Here is a 21,671-nt window from a genome sequence, read left to right as displayed (position 1 = left end):
GGAGCAGGTGGACCTCATTGTGGTTATTAGTGACCACGTCTGTAGTAAGTATTGGTTGATTGAGGAACTCAGGCTCAGAGTTGATGAGCTGGATTCTGAGCTTCGGATGTTGTGATACATCAGGAAGGGGGAGAGTTATCTGGACTCTTTGTTTCAGGAAGCCGTCACACCCCGTAGATAAACTACCTCAAAGTCGGTCAGTGGTCAGGGACAGCAGGGTGTGACTGTAAGTGAGGCAGGTAGAGGAATCCTGAATTCAGGAATGGAGGAGCCTCAGCTCTTTACCTGTCCAACAAGTTCAAGAGTGGACGGGAACAGGGACTGCAGGGAGGATGAGCCAACTGACCACAGCACCATGCTTCACGGAGCCGATCAAATGGGGGAAGCAAAACATCAGGTGGTAGTTGTAGGGTTTCTATAATTAGGGGATAGCATCCTTTGTGAGCAGGGTCAAGAGTCCCGAATGGTATGTTGCCTGCCCGGTGCCAGGGTGAGGGACATCTCTGACCAGCTTGAAAGGATATTGGAGTGGGAGGGAGAGGATCCAGTTGTTGTGATTCATGCTGGGACAAACCACATCGCAAGACTAGGAAAGAGGACCTGTTGGGGGATTATCAGACACTAGGAACTAAATTAAATAACAGGTCCTCAACGGTTATAATCGCTGGATTGCAACTGAGCCACGTGCGAATTGGCATAGGGATGAGAAAAGTAGGGAAGTAAACACCGGGAATTATCCCGGGATGGCAGGACTAACATATGAAGAAAGACTGGATCGACTGGGCTTGTACTCACTGGAGTTTAGAAGAATAAGAGGGGATCTCATAGAAACATATAAAATCCTGATGGGACTGGACAGGCTAGATGCGGGAAGAATGTTCCTGATGTTGGGGACGTCCAGAACTATGGGTCACAGCCTAAGAATAAGGGGTAAGCCATTCAGGACTGAGATGAGGAAGAACTTCTTCTCTCAGGGAGTTGTAAACTTGTGGAGGTCTCTACCACAGAAAGCTGTTGGGGCCAGGTCGTTAGATAAATTCAAGAGGGAGTGGACATGGCATTATGGCTAAAGGGATGAAGGGGTAGTGAGAAAAGCGGGAGTGGGATATTGAATTTGCACGATCAGCCTTGATCATATTGAATGGTGGTGCAGGCTCGAAGGGCCGAATGACCTACTCCTGCATCTATTTTCTATGTATCTATGTTATTAATGGAGGTGTTAGGATTCAAAAAGAAGGTATAACAACTAGCATTAGGGCACTTTACCTGACTGCTCATAGCATTTGAAACTAGGTAAATGAGTTGACGGGACAAATCTTCGCGAATGAGTATGATTTAGTGGCCATTACAGAGATATGGTTGCAGGGTGGTCATGACTGGGAGTTAAAATATCCAGGGGTATCAGACTATTTGGAAGGACAGACAGGAAGGTAAGGGAGGTGGTGAGTTCTGATATTTAAGGATGACATCAGTGCGGTAGTGAGAGATGATATAGGTTCTATTGAGAAAAGGCTGAATGCATTTGGGTGGAAATTAGAAATAGGAAGGAGAAAAGGTAGGCGTAGACTATAGACCACCAAATAACAACATCACGGTGGGACGGGCAATAAACAAAGAAATAACGATGCATGTAAAAATGGCACCGCAAATATCATGGGGGATTTTAATCTACATGTCGATTGGTCAAACCAGGTCAGTCAAGGCAGGCCTGAGGAGGAGTTCATAGAATGTATCTGCGATAGTTTCCTAGAATCGTATGTAATGGAACCTATGAGGGACCAAGCTATCCTAGATCTGGTCCTATGTAATGAGACAGGAATAATTAATGGTCTCATAGTTAGGGATCCTCTCAGAAGGTGCAATCACAGTATGGTTGAATTTTAAAATACAGCTAGAGGGTGAGAAGGTAAAATCCAATACAGTGTTTGTGCTTAAACAAAGGAGACTACAATGGGATGAGGGAGGAGCTGGTGAAGGTGGACTGGGAGCAAAGACTTTATGGTGGGACAATTGAGGAACAGTGGAGGACTTTTAAAGTGATTTTTCACAGTGCTCAGCAAAAATATATACCAGTGAAAAGGAAGGACTGTAGGAAAAGGGATAATCAGCTCTGGCTATCTAAGGACATAAAGGAGGGTATCAAATTGAAAGAAAATGCATACAAAGTGGCAAAGATTAGTGGGAAACAAGTGGATTGGGAAATCTTTAAAGGTCAACAGAAAGTCATGAAAAAAGCTATAAAGAAAAGGTAGATAGATTATGAGAGTAAACTAGCTCTGAATTATCTGATTATCCTCCCCGTGTCTGCGTGGGTTTCCTCCGGGTGCTCCGGTTTCCTCCCACAGTCCAAAGATGTGCAGGTTAGGTGGATTGGCCATGATAAATTGCCCTTAGTGTCCAAAATTGCCCTTGGAGGTGTTGAGTTTGGGTAGGGTGCTCCTTCTGCACTGTAAATTCAATGATAATCTATGATTAATCTAGGCCAAAGGTTCGGCACAACATCGTGGGCCGAAGGGCCTGTTCTGTGCTGTATTTTCTATGTTCTATGTTCTATGAATATAAAAACAGATAGCAAAAGTTTCTACAAATATATAAAATGAAAAAGAGTGGCTAAGTACTCCGAGTCCAGAGGTGGCAATATTTGGGGTGTCGATAGATCCGGGGGCCCAGGAGGGGAGAGAGGCCAACGTTTTGGCCTTTGCCTCCCTGGTGGCCTGGAGACAGATTTTGCTGTGATGGAGAGACTCAGAGCCTCCAAAGTCAGAGGTGTGGGTCAGCGATATGGCAGAGTTTCTCAGGCTTGAGAAGATTAAGTTTGCCTTAAGAAGCTCAATTCAGGGGTTTGCTCGGCGGTGGCAGCCGTTCATCGACTTCTTTAAGGACAACTGACCGTCAGCAGAAGGGGGGGGGGAGGAAGAGGGGGTGAAAAGGGAGGCATGGCATTGTAGAATAAGGATAGGGAATTAATATATGGGCAGTCAGGAGGTAGGGCGGGGGGGAAGTTGGGTATGTTATTGTGATGTTGTTGCGTGTGTCAGACCGCTCTGTCGTTTAGAATGTTTAAATGTTAAAATTGTAAATGCTTCAATAAAATGTTTTCTAAAAAAAAGAGTGGCTAAGGTAAACATTGGTCCTTTAGAGGATGAGAAGGGGGTTTAATAATTGGAAATGAGAAAATGGCTAAGGCATTGAACAGGTATTTTGTGTTGGACTTCACAGTGGAAGACACAAATCACATGCCAATAATTGATGGCAAGGAGGCTATGGCAAGTGAGGACCCAGAAACGATCATTATCACTAAGGAGGTAGTGTTGGGCAAGCCAATGGGGCTAAAGGTGGACAAGTCTCCTGGCCCTGATGGAATGCATTCCAGCGTACTAAAGGAGATGGCAGGGGAAATAGCAAATGCGCTTGTGGTAATTTACTAAAATTCGCCGGACTCTGGGGCAGTTCCGTCAGATTGGGAAACAGCAAATGTGGCGCCACTGTTTAAAAAAGGAGGTAGACAAAATGCGGGTAACCATAGGCTGGTTAGCTTAACTTCTGTACTGGGGAAAATGCTTGAATCTACCATCACGGAAGAAATAGCGAGACATCTGGATAGAAATTGTCCCATTGGGCAGATGCAGCATGGGTTCATGAAAGTCAGGTCATACTTAACTAATTTACTGGAATTCTTTGAGGACATTACGAGTGCAGTAGACAACAGGGAACCGGTGGATGTGGTGTATCTGGATTTCCAGAAGGCATTCGACAAGATGCCGCACAAAAGGCTGCTGCATAAGATAAAGGTGCACACTGTTACGGGTAATGTATTAGCATGGACAGAGGATTGGTTAACTAACAGAAAGCAAAGAGTGGGGATAAATAGGTGTTTTTCTGGTTGGCGATCAGTGGCTAATGATGTGCATCAGGGATCAGTGTTGGGTACAATTTACGTAGATGATTTGGAGTTGGGGGCCAAGTGTAATGTGTCAAAAGTTCGCAGATGACACAAAGATGAGTGGTAGAGCAAAGTGTACAGAAGACACTGAAAGTCTGCAGAGGGATATAGATAGTTTAAGTGAGTGGGCAAGGATCTGGCAGATGGAGAAAAATGTTAGTAAATGTGAGGTCATCCATTTTGAATGGAATAACAGGAAAATGGACTATTATTTAAATGATAACAATTACAGCATGCTTCTGTGCAGAGGGACCTGGATGTCCTTGTGCACGGACCTCAAAAAGTTGGTTTGCAGGTGCAGCAGGTAATTAAGAAGGCAAATGAAATTCTGTCCTGCATTGCTAGAGGGATGGACTTTAAAAACAGGGAGGTTATGTTGCAGTTGTATAGGGTGCTGGTGAGGCCACACCTGGAGTACTGTGTACAGTTTTGGTCTCCTTTCTTGAGAATGGATGTACTGGCACTGGAGAGGGTGCAGAGGAGGTTCACCAGGTTGATTCCGGAGTTGAGAGGATTGGCTTATAAGGAGAGACTAAATAGACTGGGACTATGCTCATTGGAATTTAGAAGAACGAGGGGGGAATCTCATAGAAACATAAAAGATTATGAAGGGAATAGATAAAATAGAAGCAAGGAGATTGTTTCCACTGGCAGGTGAAAATAGAACTAGGGGGCATAGCCTCAAAATAAGGGGGAGCAGATTTAGGGCTGAGTTAAGGAGGAACTTCTTCACCCAAAGGGTTGTGAATCTGTGGAATTCCCTGCCCAGTGAAGTAGCTGAGGATAGCTCGTTGAATGTTTTTACGGCAAAGATAGGTAGACTTTTGAACAATAAAGGAATTAACGGTTATGGTGAGCGGGCGGGTAAATGGAGTTGAGTCCACAAAAAGATTAGGCATGATCTTATTGAATGGCGGAGCAGGCTCGAGGGCCCAAATGGTCTACTCCTGCTCCGCATTCTTATGTTCTTATGACTCCAGCCAGTGGAGAGTTTTCCCCGATTCCCATTGACTTCAATTTTATGGGCTCCATGATGTCACACTCAATGAAATACCACCTTGATCTCTCACCTGGCCTCTGGAATTCAGTCAGCTCTTTTGTCCATGTTTGGCCCAAGGTGTAATGTGATCTTGGGCCGAGTGGTTTTGGAGTCAAGAAGGTTATTGCTGTCGAAGTGCCACTTGATAGCATACCCCTAAACTCCATGAAGTCTAATAGTTTCAGGTTAAACATGGGCAAGGAAATCCCCTGCTAATTAAGACGTGCTGGCCACCATAAGCTGATGAAGCAGTACTCCTCCATGTTGAACACCACTTGGAGGAAGCACTAAAGGTGGCAAGGGCTCAGAACATGCTCTGGGTGAGGAACTTCAACATCCATCATCAAGAGTGGCTCGGTAGTACCACCTTAAGACTGAGCTGGCCGGGTCCTAAAGGACATAGCTGCTAGACTGGGATAGTAACAGGTGGTGAGGGAACCAACAAGGGGGAAAAACCTACCTGACCTCATCCTCACCAACCTGTCTACTGCAGATGCATCTGTCCATTACAGTATCAGTAGAAGTGACCACCACACAGTCCTTGTGGAGACAAAGCCCTGCCTTCACACTGAAGATACCCTCCATCGAGATGTGTGGCACTACCACCGTGCTAATTGGGATAGACTTCGAACAGACTTCTAGCAACTCAAACTTGGCATCCATGAACCACTGTTGGCCATCAGCAGCAGCAGAATTGTATTCAACCACAATCTGCACCTTAATGGCCCGGCATATCCCCCACTTTACCATTGCCACCAAGCCAGGGGTTCAACCCTGGTTCAATGAAGAGTGCAGGAGAGCATGCAAGGAGCAACATCAGGGAAACCAAAAAAATGAGGTGTCGACCTGGTGAAGCTACTACACAGGACTACTTGTGTCCCACACAGCAAGTAATAGACAGAGCTAAGCGATTCCACAACGAACGCATCAGATCTAAGCTCTGCAGTCCTGCCACATCCAGCCGTGAATGGTGGTGGACAATTAAAAAACTCACTGAAGGAGGAAGCTCCGCAAATTTCCCCAACCTCAATGTTGGAGGAGCCAAGCACATACGTGCAAGACAGGCCTGAGACATTCACAACAATCTTCAGCCAGAAGTGCTGAGTGAATGACCCATCTCGGTCTCCTCTGGAGGTCCCCAGCATCACAGTCTTCAGCCATTATGATTCACTCCACATGATATCAAGAAACGTCTGACGGCACTGGATACTGTAAACGCTATGGGCCCTGACAATATTTCGGCAATAGTACTTAAGACTTGTGCTCTAGAATTTGCCGCACCCCTAGCCAAGCTGTTCCAACACAGCTACAACACTGGCATCTACCCGGTAATGTGGAAAATAGCCCAGGTGTGTCCTGTACGCAAGAAACAAGTCAAATCCAACCCAGCCAATTACTGTCCTATCAGTTTACTCTTCATCAAAAGTCCTGAAGGAATCATCTACGGTGCTATCAAGTCGCACTTACTAAGCAATAACCTGCTCAGAAATTCAGTTTGGGTTCCGTCAGGGTCACTCAGCTCCTGACCTCATTACAACCTTCGTTCAAACATGGACAAAAGAGCTGAATGGCAGAGATGAGGTGAGAGCGACTGCCCTTGACATCAAGGCAGCATTTAACCGAATATGGCATCAAGGAGCCCTAGCTAAACTGGAGTCAATGGGCATCAGAGGGAATTCTCCCCTGGTTGGAGTCATACCTGGCATAAAGGAAGATGGTTGTGGTGGTTGGAGTTCAGTCATCTCAACTCCAGGTCATCACTGTAGGAGTTCCTCAGGGTAGTGTCCTAGGCCCAACTATCTTCAGCTGCTTTATCAATGACCTCCTTTCCATCAGAAGATCAGAAGTGGAGATGTTTGTGGATGACTGCACAATGTTCAGCACTATTTACGACTCTTTAGATAATGAAGCAATCCATGTCCCAATGCAGCAAGACCTGGACAATATCCAGGCCTGGGCTGACAAGTGGCAAATTACATTTGTGCCACACAAATGTCAGGCAATGACCATCTCCTAAAAGGGAGGATCTAACCATCGTCCCTTGACATTCAATGGCATTACCATGGATTAATCCCCCATAATCAACATTCTGGGGGTTACCATTGATCAGAAACTGAACTGGACTAGCCATATTAATACTGCTGCTACTAGGGCAGGTCAAAGGCTAGGAATCCTACGGCTAGTAACACACTTCCTGACCCTCCAAAGCCTGCACACCATTTACAAGGAACAAGTCAGGAGTGTAATGGAATACTCTCTATTTGTCTGCATGAGTGCAGCTCCAACAACACTTAAGAAGTTCAACACCATCTAGGATAAAGCAGCCCACTTGTTTGCTCCCTCTTCCACAAACATTCAAAACCTTCACCACCTAGAAACAGTGACTGCTGTATGTACCATCTACAAGATGCACTGCAGTAATTTACCAAGGTTCCTTAGACAGCACCTTCCAAACCCACGACCACTACCATCAAGAAGGACAAGAGCAGCAGATACCTGGGAACCCCACCACCTGGAGGTTCCCCTCCAAGTCACTCACCATCCTGACTTGGAAATATATCACCGTTCCTTCACTGTCACCGGGGCAATATCCTGGAACTCACTCCCTAACAGCACTGTGGGTTTACCTACACCTCAGGGACTGCAGCGGTTCAAGAAAGCAACTTACCATCACCTTCTAAAGGACAACTAGGGATAGGCAATAAATGCTGGCCTAACCAGCGACGCCCACATCCCGTAAATGAATAAAATATAACTTTTTTAAAATTACCAATGATACTTTCCATCACTTTTATGATTGAGAGAGCAGGCTGGTGAGATGGGAAATTACATGACTGGATTGTCCTGCCTTATGTGGAGATATACATGAATAATTTTCCACATTGTAGGGTAGATGCCAGTGTTGTAGATCCACTGGAACACATTGGCTAGGGTGTAGCTATTTCTGGAACACGAGTGTTCAGTACTATAGTTGGGATGTTGTCAGGGCCTTTGCTGTCTGCAGTGTGCTCAGTGTTTCTTGACATCACGTGGAGTGAATTGAATTGGCTGAAGATGTGCATCTGTGATGCTTGGAATGAGGCTAGGATGTATAAGCCATTCGGCGGCACTTCTGGCTAAAGATGATTGCAAATGCTTCAGCCATGTCTGTTGCACTCACAAGCTGGGGCTCCGATCTTTGAGAATGGGAGTGTGGAGTCTCCTCCACAAGTCATGACCAATGACACGATTGCAGAGCTTTGATCCAATCTGTCGGTTATGGGATCACTTAGCTCTGTCTAGAAGGTGCTAATTGTTATTGTGCTGCCAAAGAGACGACAGATCCAGAGATAGTGATTGAGGACTCTGGGATATTTCCTATAAGGTATGATTCTGGGACTATGACTATGTGAGGTTGTTACTTAACTGGTGTGTGGAAGAGTTCTGGCATTTTTGGTACAAGTCCTCACACATTAGTCAGGAAAACTTTGCAGGGTTGTCTGGCTGGGTATGCCTTTGTCCTGTCCAGTGCCTAGGTCTTCCATCTAGATTTATCCTTACTTGACTTTTTCATAGAGATTTGATAAACTGAGTGCCTTATTTGGCTATTTCAGAGGGCAGTTAAAATCAATCATATTACGGTGGGTTTGTAGTCACACATTGGCCAGACAGGATAAAAGCCATTAGGGAACCATATGGGTATTTTATAGACACAATTACTAAGAGTTAAGTTTAATTAATTTATTTTAATTGCACAGCTACCATGGTGAAATTTGAATTTATTTAACTCGAGTATTAGTCTGGGCCTTTGGATTACTAGTCCAGTAACATAACCACCATACTACCATTCCCATACTACCATTCCCAGCCAGTAAATATACTTTATAAATACAATAACTATACTTTTGAAGTATAGTCACTGTTATACTGTCGAGAAACATGGCAGCCAATTCTATACACAATGGATGACCACAAATAAGCAATGAGATAAATGGCCAGAATACTGTTTTAGAGATATTGGTTGAGTGGCACCCTGTTAACCAGGACACCAAAGAAAACTCCCAAGCTTTTCTTCAGATGGCTAAATGGGATCTTTTACATCCACCTGAGAAGGAAAATGGAGCCTTAGTTTAACCTCGTATCTGAAAGACAACACTTCTGACAGTGCAGCATTCCTTCACTACTACACTAAGAGCCACTATAGATTATGGCCCAGATCTTTCAGTCTCCAAATCATCAGAGACAGGATCTAAGACCGAAGATATGGGTTGGGACCCTTAGCAAAAGTGTCTGAACTAGAGTCAGAGACTTCGGTCAGTTCTGTGGGACTTATCTGGATAGTTACCCAGGAAATAGACAGAAAAATCCTAGTCTAACTCAATGAACCCCACCGCTCCGACTCCTACCTCAAGCCCCCCTAATAACCCCCAACACAATCTGACTACCCGCCACTCCCCCAACCCAACCTGATTGCCCCCCAAACTGAAAACCCCTCAAGACCATCTCGTCTACCCCAAACCACCTACCCAATTCCCCTACTCACCTCATTGACCTGCCATCCTACCCACCTGCCACCCTATCAAGTTGTTACCCTATCCACCTGTCACCCTACCCGCCAACCACCCTACCCACCTGCCATCCTACCAACCTGTCACCCTACATTCCTATCACCCTACCCACTTGCCACCCTATCCATCTGTCACCCTAGCTACTTACGTCACCCACCATACCCACTTACTTTATCCACCTACCCACCCTACCCATTCACTTAGACATCCACTCTCTCAGTCATCCATCCACCCACTCACTATCATTCACACTGGATATTTAAACTTACTTTTTGGCAACTAGCACTGTACAAAGTGGGTGTGATGTGTCTTCCCCCCTGACGCTCCAGCGCGAAAATGAAGCTCTTTGTAAACAGGAGGTTGAGAGTAATGAGGTCATGAGTAAGGTTTCAAGTTGCAGGAGTGTACCGACAGGCAGGAAGGTGGTTTAAAGTGTGTCTTCTTCAATGCCAGGAGCATCCAGAATAAGGTGGATGAACCTGCGGCATGGGTTGGTAACTGGGACTTCGATGTTGTGGCCATTTCGGAGACATGGATAGAGCAGGGACAGGAATGGTTGTTGCAGGTGCCGGGGTTTAGATATTTCAGTAAGCTCAGGGAAGGTGGTAAAAGAGGGGGAGGGGTAGCGTTGTTAGTCAAGGACAGTAATACGGTGGCAGAAAGGACGTTTGATGAGGACTCGTCTACTGAGATAGCATGAGTTGAGGTTAGGAACAGGAAAGGAGAGGTCACCCTGTTAGGGGGTTTCTATAGGCCTCCGAAAAGTTCCAGAGATGTAGAGGAAAGGATTGCAAAGATGATTCTGGATAGGAGCGAAAGCAACAGGGTAGTTGTTATGGGGGATTTTAACTTTCCAAATATTGACTGGAAGCGCTATAGTTCGAGTACTTTAGGTGGGTCCGTCTTTGTCCAATGTGTGCAGGAGGGTTTCCTGACACAGTATGTAGATAGGCCAACGTGAGGCGAGGCCATATTAGATTTGGTACTGGGTAATGAACCAGGACAGGTGTTCGATTTGGAGGTAGGTAAGCACTTTGGTGATAGTGACCACAATTCGATTACATTTACTTTAGTGATGGAAAGGGATAGGTATACACCGCAGGGCAAGAGTTATATCTGGGGGAAAGGCAATTATGATGCGATGAGGCAAGACTTAGGATGCATCGGATGGAGAGGAAAACTGCAGGGGATGGGCACAATGGAAATGTGGAGCTTGTTCAAGGAACAGCTACTGCGTGTCCTTGATAAGTATGTACCTGTCAGGCAGGGAGGAAGTGGTCGAGCGAGGGAACCGTGGTTTACTAAAGCAGTCAAAACACTTGTCAAGAGGAAGAAGAAGGCTTATGTAAAGATGAGACATGAAGGTTCAGTTAGGGCGCTTGAGAGTTACAAGTTAGCTAGGAAGGACCTAAAGAGGGAGCTAAGAAGAGCCAGGAGGGGACATGAGAAGTTTTTGGAAGGTAGGATCAAGGGTAACCCTAAAGCTTTCTAGGTATGTCAGGAATAAAGAATGACTAGGGTAAGAGTAGGGCCAGTCAAGGACAGTAGTGGGAAGTTGTGCGTGGAGTCCGAGGAGATAGGAGAAGTGCTAAATGAATATTTTTCGTCAGTATTCACACATGAAAAAGACAACGTTGTCGAGGAGAATACGGAGATTCAGGCTACTAGACTAGAAGGGCTTGCGGTTCATAAGGAGGCGGTGTTAGCAATTCTGGAAAGTGTGAAAGTAGCTAAGTCCCCTGGGCTGGATGGGATTTATCCTAGAATTCTCTGTGAAGCTAGGGAGGAGATTCCTGAGCCTTTGGCTTTGATCTTTAAGTCATCTTTGTCTACAGGAATAGTGACAGAAGACTGGAGGATAGTAAATGTTGTCCCTTGTTCAAGAAGGAGAGTAGAGACAACCCCGGTAACTATAGACCAGTAAGCCTTACTTCTGTTGTGGGCAAAGTCTTGGAAAGGTTTATAAGAGATAGGATGTATAATCATCTGGAAAGGAATAATTTGATTAGAGATAGTCAACACGGTTTTGTGAAGGGTAGGTCGTGCCTCTCAAACCTTATTGAGTTCTTTGAGAAGGTGACCAAACAGGTGGATGAGGGTAAAGCAGTTGATGTGGTGTATATGGATTTCAGTAAAGCGTTTGATAATGTTCCCCACGGTAGGCTACTGCAGAAAATACGGAGGCATGGGATTCAGGGTGATTTAGCAGTTTGGATCAGAACTTGGCTAGCTGGAAGAAGACAAAGGGTGGTGGTTGATGGGAAATGTTCAGGCTGGAGTCCAGTTACTAGTGGTGTACCACAAGGATCTGTTTTGGGGCCACTGCTGTTTGTAATTTTTATAAATGACCTGGACGAGGGCGTAGAAGGATGGGTGAGTAAATTTGCAGATGACACGAAAGTCAGTGGAGTTGTGGACAGTGCGGAAGGGTGTTACAAGTTACAGAGGGACATAGATAAGCTGCAGCGCTGGGCTGAGAGGTGGGAAATGGAGTTTAATGCAGAAAAGTGTGAGGTGATTCATTTTGGAAGGAATAACAGGAAGACAGAGTACTGGGCTAATGGTAAGATTCTTGGTAGTGTGGATGAGCAGAGAGATCTCGGAGTCCACATACATAGATCCCTGAAAGTTGCCACCCAGATTGAGAGGGTTGTTAAGAAGGCGTACGGTGTGTTAGTTTTTATTGGTAGAGGGATTGAGTTTTGGAACCATGAGGTCATGTTGCAGCTGTACAAAACTCTGGTGCGGCCGCATTTGGAGTATTGCGTGCAATTCTGGTCGCCGCATTATAGGAAGGATGTGGAAGCAATGGAAAGGGTGCAGAGGAGATTTACCAGAATGTTGCCTGGTAGGGACGGAAGATCTAATGAGGGAAGGCTGAGGGACTTGAGGCTGTTTTCGTTAGAGAGAAGAAGGTTAAGAGGTGACTTAATTGAGGCATACAAGATGATCAGAGGATTAGATAGGGTGGACAGTGAGAGCCTTTTTCCTCGGATGGTGATGTCTAGCACGAGGGGACATAGCTTTAAATTGAAGGGTGATAGATATAGGACAGATGTCAGAGGTAGGTTCTTTACTCAGAATAGTAAGGGCGTGGAATGCCCTGCCTGCAACAGTAGTGGACTCGCCAACACTAAGGGTATTCAAATGGTCATTGGATAGACATATGGGCGATAAGGGAATAATGTAGATGGGCTTTAGAGTGGTTTCACAGATCGGCGCAACATCGAGGGCCGAAGGCCTGTACTGCGCTGTAATGTTCTATGTTCTTTGTGAGATTGTACTCTCCGCCTTTCTGACGAAGCTGGCCCCAGAAGACACAGTCAGAAATGTGGAGCAGTGTCAAGGTGCCGAGAAGTAAGAGCAGTCCGATGGTGATGGGTGCTTCGTGGAAGATACGGGCCTATGTGCTCATGTCACTTTAATGGGGTTTGAACTGCTTTAATGTTTGTGGCAGTTTGTCTCTAATTTTCTTGGAATTTTATGTGACCTAATTCATTCCCAGTTAAGATTTTTTTTGTAATTTAATTTGGTTTATGAATGGTTAACTATATAAAATATAGCCACAGAAACATTGCATTAAATAACGTGCAAAGTCCTTTTTCTTAAAGCTTAATAATAAACATGAGCAGTTCAAGGCATCTTTGTCACCAGAAAAGCATTAAACCTTAGCACAGGGGATGATTCAATCTCCGTGAAGATGAAAAGGGGGATAAAATGGCTCTCTGTCTTGTATTCAAGTCGGGGAGGGTTTAAACTAAAATGGCAGGAGGGTGGGAACCAATGCAAGGAGTCAAAGGAGGGGGAATCAAAGACAAAAACAAAAGCCAGAAAGCGGAATAAGAAAAGTGATATGCAGAGAAACTAAGGGCCAGATTCAAACAGGGCCACTGTGAAAAATAGTGGGAACGGGACAAGTATTGTTAAAAAGACTAGCCTAAAGGCTTTGTGCCTTAACACACGGCATATTCGCAATAAAGTGGATGAATTAGTCATGCAAATAGACGTAAAGGAATATGATTTAGTCGGGATTACAGAGACATGGCTGCAGGGTGACCAGGAATGGGAACTAAACATCCTGGGGTATTCAATATTTAGGAAGGACAGGCAAAAAGGAAAAGGCGGTAACGTTGCTCTGCTGGTTAAAGAGGAAATTAATACAATAGTGAGGAAGGAGATTAGCTCCGACAATATGAAAGCTGTATGGGGCGAGATGCGAAGCATCAAGGGGAAAAATCGTTAGTGGGGTTTGGAAATAAACTCCCAAATTGTAGAGGTGATGTTGGGAATGGCATTAAACAGGAAATTAGAGACACATTCAATAAAGGAACATCTGTAATTAAGGGTACTTTTAATTTGTATAAAGATTGGACAAATCAAATTAGTCAAAATCTCATAGAGGAAGATTTTGCGGAGGGTATACAGGATGGTTTTCTGGACCAATACGTTGAGGAACCAACTAGAGAGCAGACCATCCTATACTGGGTATTGTGGAATCATAGAATTTACAGGGCACAGGGCAGAAGGAAGCCATTCGGCCCATCGAGTCTGCACCAGCCCTAGTTAAGCCCACACTTCCACCCTATCCCTCTAACCCAGTAACCCATCCTAACCTTTTTGGACACTAAGGGCAATTTAGCATGGCCAATCAACCTACCTGTACATCTTTGGACTGTGGGAGGAAACCAGTGCACCCGGAGGAAACCCACGCAGACACGGGGAGAACATGCAGACTCCAAAAAGGAATCATTGACAATCTACTTGTGAGAGACCCCTTGGAGATGAAAGACCATAACATGGTAGAAATTTTCATCAAGATGGAGATTGAGTCGGTTAGGATTGTATTCGCTGGAGTTCAGAAGAATGAGGGGGAATCTCATAGAAACCTATAAAATTCTAACAGGATTAGACAGGGTAGGTGCAAGAAGAATGTTCACGATGGTGGGGGTGTCCAGAACCAGGGGGTCACAGTCTGAGGATACTGGGTGGACCGTTTAGGGCAGAGATGAGGAGAAATTTCTTCACCCAGGGAGTGGTCTGTCTGTGGAATTTGCTACCCCGGAAAGTAGTTGGGGCTAAAACGTTTATGTTTTCAAGCAGCAGTGGGATATAACACTTGGGGCAAAGGGGATCAAAGGATATCGGGGGAAGGCAGGAGCAGGCTATTGAGTTGGATAATCAGCATGACCATAATGAATGGCGGAGCAGGCTCGAAGATCAATATTTCTCCCCCAGCGAACGTCACTGAAAAATGACCTAATCATTATCACATCGCAGTCTGTGGGAGTTTGCTGTGTGCAAATTGGCCACCATATTTCCTATTGTGACTACACTTCAAAAGTACTTCATTGGCTGAAAGTGCTTTTGGACATCCTGAGGTTGTGAAAGGTGCCATATAGATGCAAGTTTTTCTTCTCTATTTGGTCAAGTACGTTCAAAGCAATCAGTTTTTTTCCATTTGAGATGAAATTTTGAATGTTGTGGTCTGACTCAATCTAATGAAGCTTTAAAAATGGGAATGCCCGATTGAAGTGATATCCAATGCTAGGGGTCAAACAGGTAATCCAAGAAAATAAAGCAATGATCTGAGGACGTAAGATGTTAGAGACGTTACAAGAGATAGGTGGATACATATTGTAGGTTTTGTCAGACTACTTCCCTGGCAATTACCTTTGCTTCACGTCTTTTGAAAACATTTTTCCTCTTTCGATTCATCACCTTAAAACTATAGAGAGCTCCCAGAATGAAGAGTGCACCAGCCACACCAACAGCTACAGGTACTAGCATCCCGGACATATAGCCTGCCTGGAATAAGGTAAGGTTTAAAATGTGTCATAAAGATTAGTCACAGCATCAGCAGCAGTTTAATTTAGATGGTGGAATCTTTTTTCTGAACTTTATTCATCAAATTCTCATGAAATACACAAACCTCTTCGGTTTCTATGTAAATTACAACATACAGACCAACACAAATAAAACACGTAAATCTGGATTTTGCTAATCATTCACTGGCATTAAGGAGTAAATCAAACAGCAACTTCCGGTAGTCACACTGTGCAGTTAAATGTGGGAATCAGGAAGTTGCTGTCCAATTTGCTCTGCCCCTCCAGAAGCTGTGCTACACTCGTGTCTTGCCGAGACTCAGCATCGAAACATGGAAAGGGCATGAATTTTTGCTCCCTATATGCTAGATACCCACTTGAACACACCAGAAAAACGTGGGGTTTTCCATTCAAGTGTTAATGAATCGTGCAGTGTTATAAATAGTGAAGGTGAAAAGGCTGATGTCACTTATTTTAAATTAGTAATTTAAATTGCAGGATATTACAATAGGAGACAGCTCATGATGAACCAAAGCATGAAATGAGTGACTGGGCTATATGGATCCACAAAATCCTGAGGCACTTACTTTGTCTTTGATTTTCTCCAGCCAGCTTCTTACTAAAAAGGAATAGATGAAAAGTTGTTTTACAGAGAATAAATATTCTTTTGGTACAAGCATTAAAAGAATGGTGAAATTGTTTATGCCAACATTTGCTGAAGACGTCATTTCAATATATCACAATGAACATAGCGGTAAATCAAAAATGACGCAACCAATGGATTGACCTTGCCAGTTGTGTGGTTTGTAATTAATTCTGATCGTCTTAGAGTTTCCATAAACACTAACCTATTGTTGTATCAATATATTATTGTTCTCAAGATGTTTACTGGTAGCAGATTATAACATTTTTCCTTTCACAAGTCTAAACAATCACAAAGATTTTTGAGGCTTGTTTAATTTTGTAAGATAAAACACATTTTGAGGACCACTTGTAACAGAATTTGTAAAGACGCTTTGATGTGTTTCTTAATAAATCAATTTGTCTTTCATTGTGTACCTAAGGGCCATCAGAGCTACAGTTATATTTCACTACCTCACTTAATAAATAGAATGGAGAAAGTTAATAGGATATATAAACACTCACCGTTGGACATCTGCCATCCCTTACTCAGTTATACATTATTGATGTAACAATTAGATTCTTGAGGGAGACACCTCGTGCTCTTCAACACAATATGAATCAGATTATTGTTATCAGTTTATTTGTCCGTATGAACAACACAGCAAAGATCAGGAAAATAACTACACACTGTGGTCTGATTCTAATCCATGCATCCATGAATCATTATCAGGATATTGAAATGGGAATAATTAGAATTGAGCACACCCTTTGGAGATGGTCACTGTATGATATAGTTCTTACAGTGGTAGTAATCAAGTACTGAACTCAACAACAAAATGACAGGAAATATTCTATTATCCTGCTGCTTATTACAATAGAAATGATAACAATGGAAAATGCTGTATCTCAATAACAGCGCTTTGATCAATAACTTATTGCCTGCTGTGTTGAACTCTGTGCTCCTGCAGGGAGAAATGATAACTGTGATCCCCTTTATAATAATGGGTTTGTGGATTATCTTCCAATTGATCTTCTGTGCACTAGGTGTGAATAATGAGACATCAGAAGCAAACATCTTGAATGACCACATAAATCACATTGCTGCCAGTCTTCAGCGCCATTATTTTTCAGTCTGTGCGACAGCAGTGTGAACACTGGCTGTGCAGCAAATTTGCAGTCCTCATTGATGGTAATGAAGTTAGAGCTGTGACATTTGAGTAACAGTGTGGCCCAAAAATCCCCAGAAATTATGAAGTGACATAAATAAATGTGTAATTTCCTCACACCCATTACCTAGAACTTCTGCACTAGAAAAATTGTGTACACCATAGATGCAACATTTTTATGGCGACAAATTATTACATTATTACAACAGTGAATACTACAACAAAAATATTAATTTATTGCAAATTATATTCCTTTCAAAAACTGTAAATTCTTTGGGGTGAATTCTCCGTTTGAGAGACTAAGTGCTGACACCGGGACTGAATTACAAGTGTTCTATGTGGACGAAAGCGGAGCCAGTTCCGGGACGATTCAGGTCCCGTTAATGAGCTAGCACCAGAACCGCGTAGAACTCATGCAATTCCAATGCATGCTGTCCCTCATCCCAGCCAAGATGACGTCACTGGTTGCACGCCCATATCGTTGATGGGTCGGCTGGGGCCAGAGGATACCTAGGAGGGTGGCCTGGAGGGGCACTCATACGATCCATGACGCTAAGATCCCAGTGGGCAGTCACCGGCGTGCTCAGCCGCATGCTGCCTTGCAGGCTGCAGCAATGGTGGTCCGTGCCAAGCCCACCCCGACCCCAGGACGCATCTTCTAGCTTCCCCCGCTACTTCTCTTGGCCTTGGCAGATACCCCCACAACCAGCGGCACAAATGGCAACACGCTATAGTGATGTTAGACACTGTTTGTACTCCCTCCCACACCCTCAGAAGCTGCCTGTTTCCCGATTTGAAATAACACAACTGAACCTCGCTGTCGGTAAATGCTCCTGGCGGAGGTGGAACATCACAGAAGGGCCGGAAAATGCCGGGTCGGACTCGTTAATGATATGCCAACGCCATTTACTGTACAATTTGCATGCCCACACAAGCGCGCGGCGTAGAATGCATTCATTCACACTGCTGTCGAGGGACTGGAGCATAACATTCCGTTTGCCGCCTGCCGCCAACCTCTATTTTCGGCTGATGCCGCAATTCTTCACTCAATCGTGTTTTCTGATTCCGGCATCAGCCGACTGAGAATTCTGGCCTTTATATCTCTGATCTGATGCCTGTGCTTTTTAAATCCAGCTATCCCCAGTTACTAAATGGGTATTGCTGAGTATTGACTGCTAAATCATTATTGAATTCATTTTCAAACCATGAACTGTAAGGACATATTAACTGATGTGCAGTTCTGTGCTACTTGAAGTTGGAGTACAGAAAGTTTAAAATATAGGTAAAGTCTCTGCTGTATTACAAGTGTCCTTCACCATCAGCAAAGGACTATAAACTTAAGAAAGCATATATGGAAAGCTTATATGGAAGATACTTCTCAACTTAAATTACTGGCCCCAAAATTTGGCTTCATTGCACCAAGTGCCGTTTTGCCTTTAAAATGGCCTTCACAGTGCTTACATATACGCCTGATGCCATCTTCTATGTTCTATGTTCACAGGGAACTCCGGGACGACACGGTGGCACAGTGGTTAGCATTGCTGCCTCACAGCACTAGGGACCTGGGTTTGATTCCGGCATCGGGTGACTGTGGAGTTTGCACGTTCTTCCCGTTTCCTCCGGGTGCTACGGTTTCTTCCCACAGTCCAAAATGTGCGGGTTAGGTGGATTGGCCATGCTAAATTGCCACTTAGTGTCTAGAGATGTGCAGGTTAGTTGGTGCTATGGGGATGGGGCAGGGGAGTGGGCCTAGGTAGGATGCTCTTTTGGAGGGTCGGTACAGACTTGATGAGCCAAATGGCAGCCTTCTGCACAGTCGGGATTCTATGGAATTCTATGGATTGTAAAGTAGGCAGATCATGACAATAATCAGTATGTAACTCTATTTGATGGCCGGCCTGCCATGTGGAACTCAATGCTCCATTATTTTAACCTCACACAGCCGAACATGTATTCAGACGCAGAAAGGACACCTATCCCACCACAGCGCAACATCGAGGGCCGAAGGGCCTGTACTGCGCTGTAATGTTCTATGTTCTATAACCAGAGCTATTTAGAGAAATCGATGGAAACTTACAAGTTGGTCACTGATTGATTTCTCCTGGTTCTTGATGGGATTGTAGAAGTGTTTACGGTTTCTAAAATTGTTTAAAGTTGCTGAAAGCGAGAGTGAGCAGTGCGGCACGTACTGTCAAACCTTATCCTGACTTCAAGGACACTGCACAAATCAGTTGCTCCCAGACATGGTTGCAATAGTATGCATTTGTCCTTGGCACACGTTAGAGGGAATGGCCAGTGGTGCCACAGATCAAGATTAGCTGTTGGAAGAGGAAGAAGGAGAAGGGAAGAAGGGGGTCATAACCACGCATGATGGTTAAGGGAAATTTGTGCTTCCTAGAAATCGTATCCTGACTTCAGCCTCTCAGTTTGAAACAGTATGCCAGATATCAGCATTTCAAGAAGTATGTCCTCATTGAAATCTGCCACAATTGCAATCTCAGAGCAGGATCAGGTTAGTATTGCCAATGGCTGTGAGGGTGACCGTGATAATTTATCAGTATGTCTCCTTCCAGGCTGAAGCAGGTGACATCTGACATCTGTTGTTGCATAAGGCTCATTATGCAAAGAGGGCTCAATACATTTCATTTTCTCTTGCTGAAAAGAAGCAGGTACAGCACACATGCAGTTTTACAAGAATTGCAGTCTAACTCATGGTGCAGAGTGCCACTGACTGCACATACAGAGTGTTTGCAACCTCTGTGTCATATGTGACCCCAGGTTAAGCTCATGATGACATATCCGCACGATCACTAAGGCCACCTATTTCCATCTCTGTAACGTCACATGTTAGAAGTTTTTTTTCTGTTGCACCATGCCTCTTTATGGACGTTTGGATGTCTTTGATGCTGCGCTGGAAAGTTGGAACCAGTACGCACAACGGATACATTACTATTTCCGGGCGAATAACATCACCGAAAACGAGCGCCAGATAGTCACTTTGCTCATCGCCTGTGGCCCGCATACGTTTGGGGCGATTAGGACCCTTATGTATCCAGCTGCGCCGGACACTAAGACGTTTGATGAACTTGTGACCTTGGTGGGCAACATTTTAATCCAACCCCATTCACGATAGTCCAGTGTTACCTGTTTAATACCGCAGAGAGGACCCCAGGAGAATCCCTTGCTGAATTTCTATCCAGGCTACGCAGGATTACAGAGTTGATTGATATTTATTGGCACATGTACCAAAGTACAGTGAAAAGTATTTTTCTGCGGTCAAGGGAACGTACACAGTACGTACTTAGTAGACAAAAGAATAATCAACAGAGGCCATTGACAATGGTACATCAACAAATAGTGATTGGTTACAGTGCGCAATAAGGGCCAAACAAGAGCAGCACAAGGCGGCGTGAATAGTGTTCTTACAGGGAACATATCAGTCCAAGGGAGAGTCGTTGAGGAGTCTGGCAGCTGTGGGGAAGAAGCTGTTCCTATGTCTGGATGTGCGGGTCTTCAGACTTCTGTATCCTCTGCTTGCTGGATGGGTCTGGAAGAGGGCAAAGCCTGAGTGTGAGGGGTCTCTGACAATGCTGTCTGCCTTTCTGAGGCAGCAGGAGGTGCATACAGGATCAATGGGAGGATGGCAAGCTTGTGTGATGCGTTGGGCTGAGTTCACCAGACTCTGCAGTTGCCATACCAGGCTGTAATGCAGTCGGGTAGGATGCTCTCTATAGCACATCTGTAGAAGTTTGTGAGAGTCGATGCAGACATGCCTAATTTCTTTAGCCTCCGAAGGAAGTAGAGATATTGTTGGGCTTTCTTGACTGCTGCATCAAGTGAGTGGACCAGGACAGACTGTTGGTGATGGTGACCCCCAGGAACTTAAAGCTATCGACCATCTTTACTTCGGAGCCATTGATTAGACGGGTGGAGGGGGGGGGGGGGGGTTGTGCTATGCTTCCTGAAGTCGATCATCGGTTCCTTGGTCTTTCCAACATTTCGAGAGAGGTTGTTTTCGGTACACCATGCAACAAAGTTATCTGTCTCCATTCTGTAGTCTGATTCGTCGTTGTTTGAGATACGACCCACCACAGTCGTATCATCTGCAAACTTATAGATTGAACTGGAGTTGAATCTTGACACACAGTCGTGTGTGTGTATAGGGAGTATAGTAAAGGACTGAGCACACATCCTTGTGGGGCCCCGGTGTTGAGGACTATTGTGGAGGAGGTGTTGTTATCTATCCTGACAGATTGCGGTCTGTTGGTGAGGAAGTCAAGGATCCAGCTGCACAGGGAGAGGTCAAGTCCAAGGTTGCAAAGTTTGATTATTAGTCTTGTTGGGATAATGGTGTTGAAGGCAGAGCTGTATTCTATGAACAGCAGTCTGACGGAGGTGTCCTTGTTGTCGAGGTGTTCAAGAGTTGGTTGTAGGGCCAGAGAGAGAGCATCTGCTGTGGATCGGTTGCCGCATCAGGCGAATTGCAATGGATCAAGACCATCTGGGAGGCTGGCGTTGATCCGTCTCATG

General features: G+C 44.6%; 1 protein-coding gene across 4 annotated transcripts in view; it reads right to left on the bottom strand.

Annotated features, from left to right (window-relative positions):
• Window positions 1-21,671, bottom strand: part of LOC140399936 (uncharacterized) — a 237,743-nt gene that overhangs the window by 7,683 nt on the left and 208,389 nt on the right. For all 4 annotated transcript variants that reach the window (XM_072489433.1, XM_072489447.1, XM_072489426.1 and 1 more), the window contains 2 exons: window positions 15,939-15,970; window positions 15,200-15,334 (listed from right to left, as the gene is read on the bottom strand). In XM_072489433.1, the coding sequence (XP_072345534.1) occupies window positions 15,200-15,334; window positions 15,939-15,970 (167 nt within the window). The remainder of the gene's footprint in view (window positions 1-15,199; window positions 15,335-15,938; window positions 15,971-21,671) is intronic.

This window comes from Scyliorhinus torazame, chromosome 2 (assembly GCF_047496885.1).
Source record: "Scyliorhinus torazame isolate Kashiwa2021f chromosome 2, sScyTor2.1, whole genome shotgun sequence".
Taxonomy (NCBI): domain Eukaryota; kingdom Metazoa; phylum Chordata; class Chondrichthyes; order Carcharhiniformes; family Scyliorhinidae; genus Scyliorhinus; species Scyliorhinus torazame.
The sequence above is the reverse complement of the archived record's forward strand: the minus strand, read 5'-3'. Positions and strand labels throughout refer to the sequence as shown.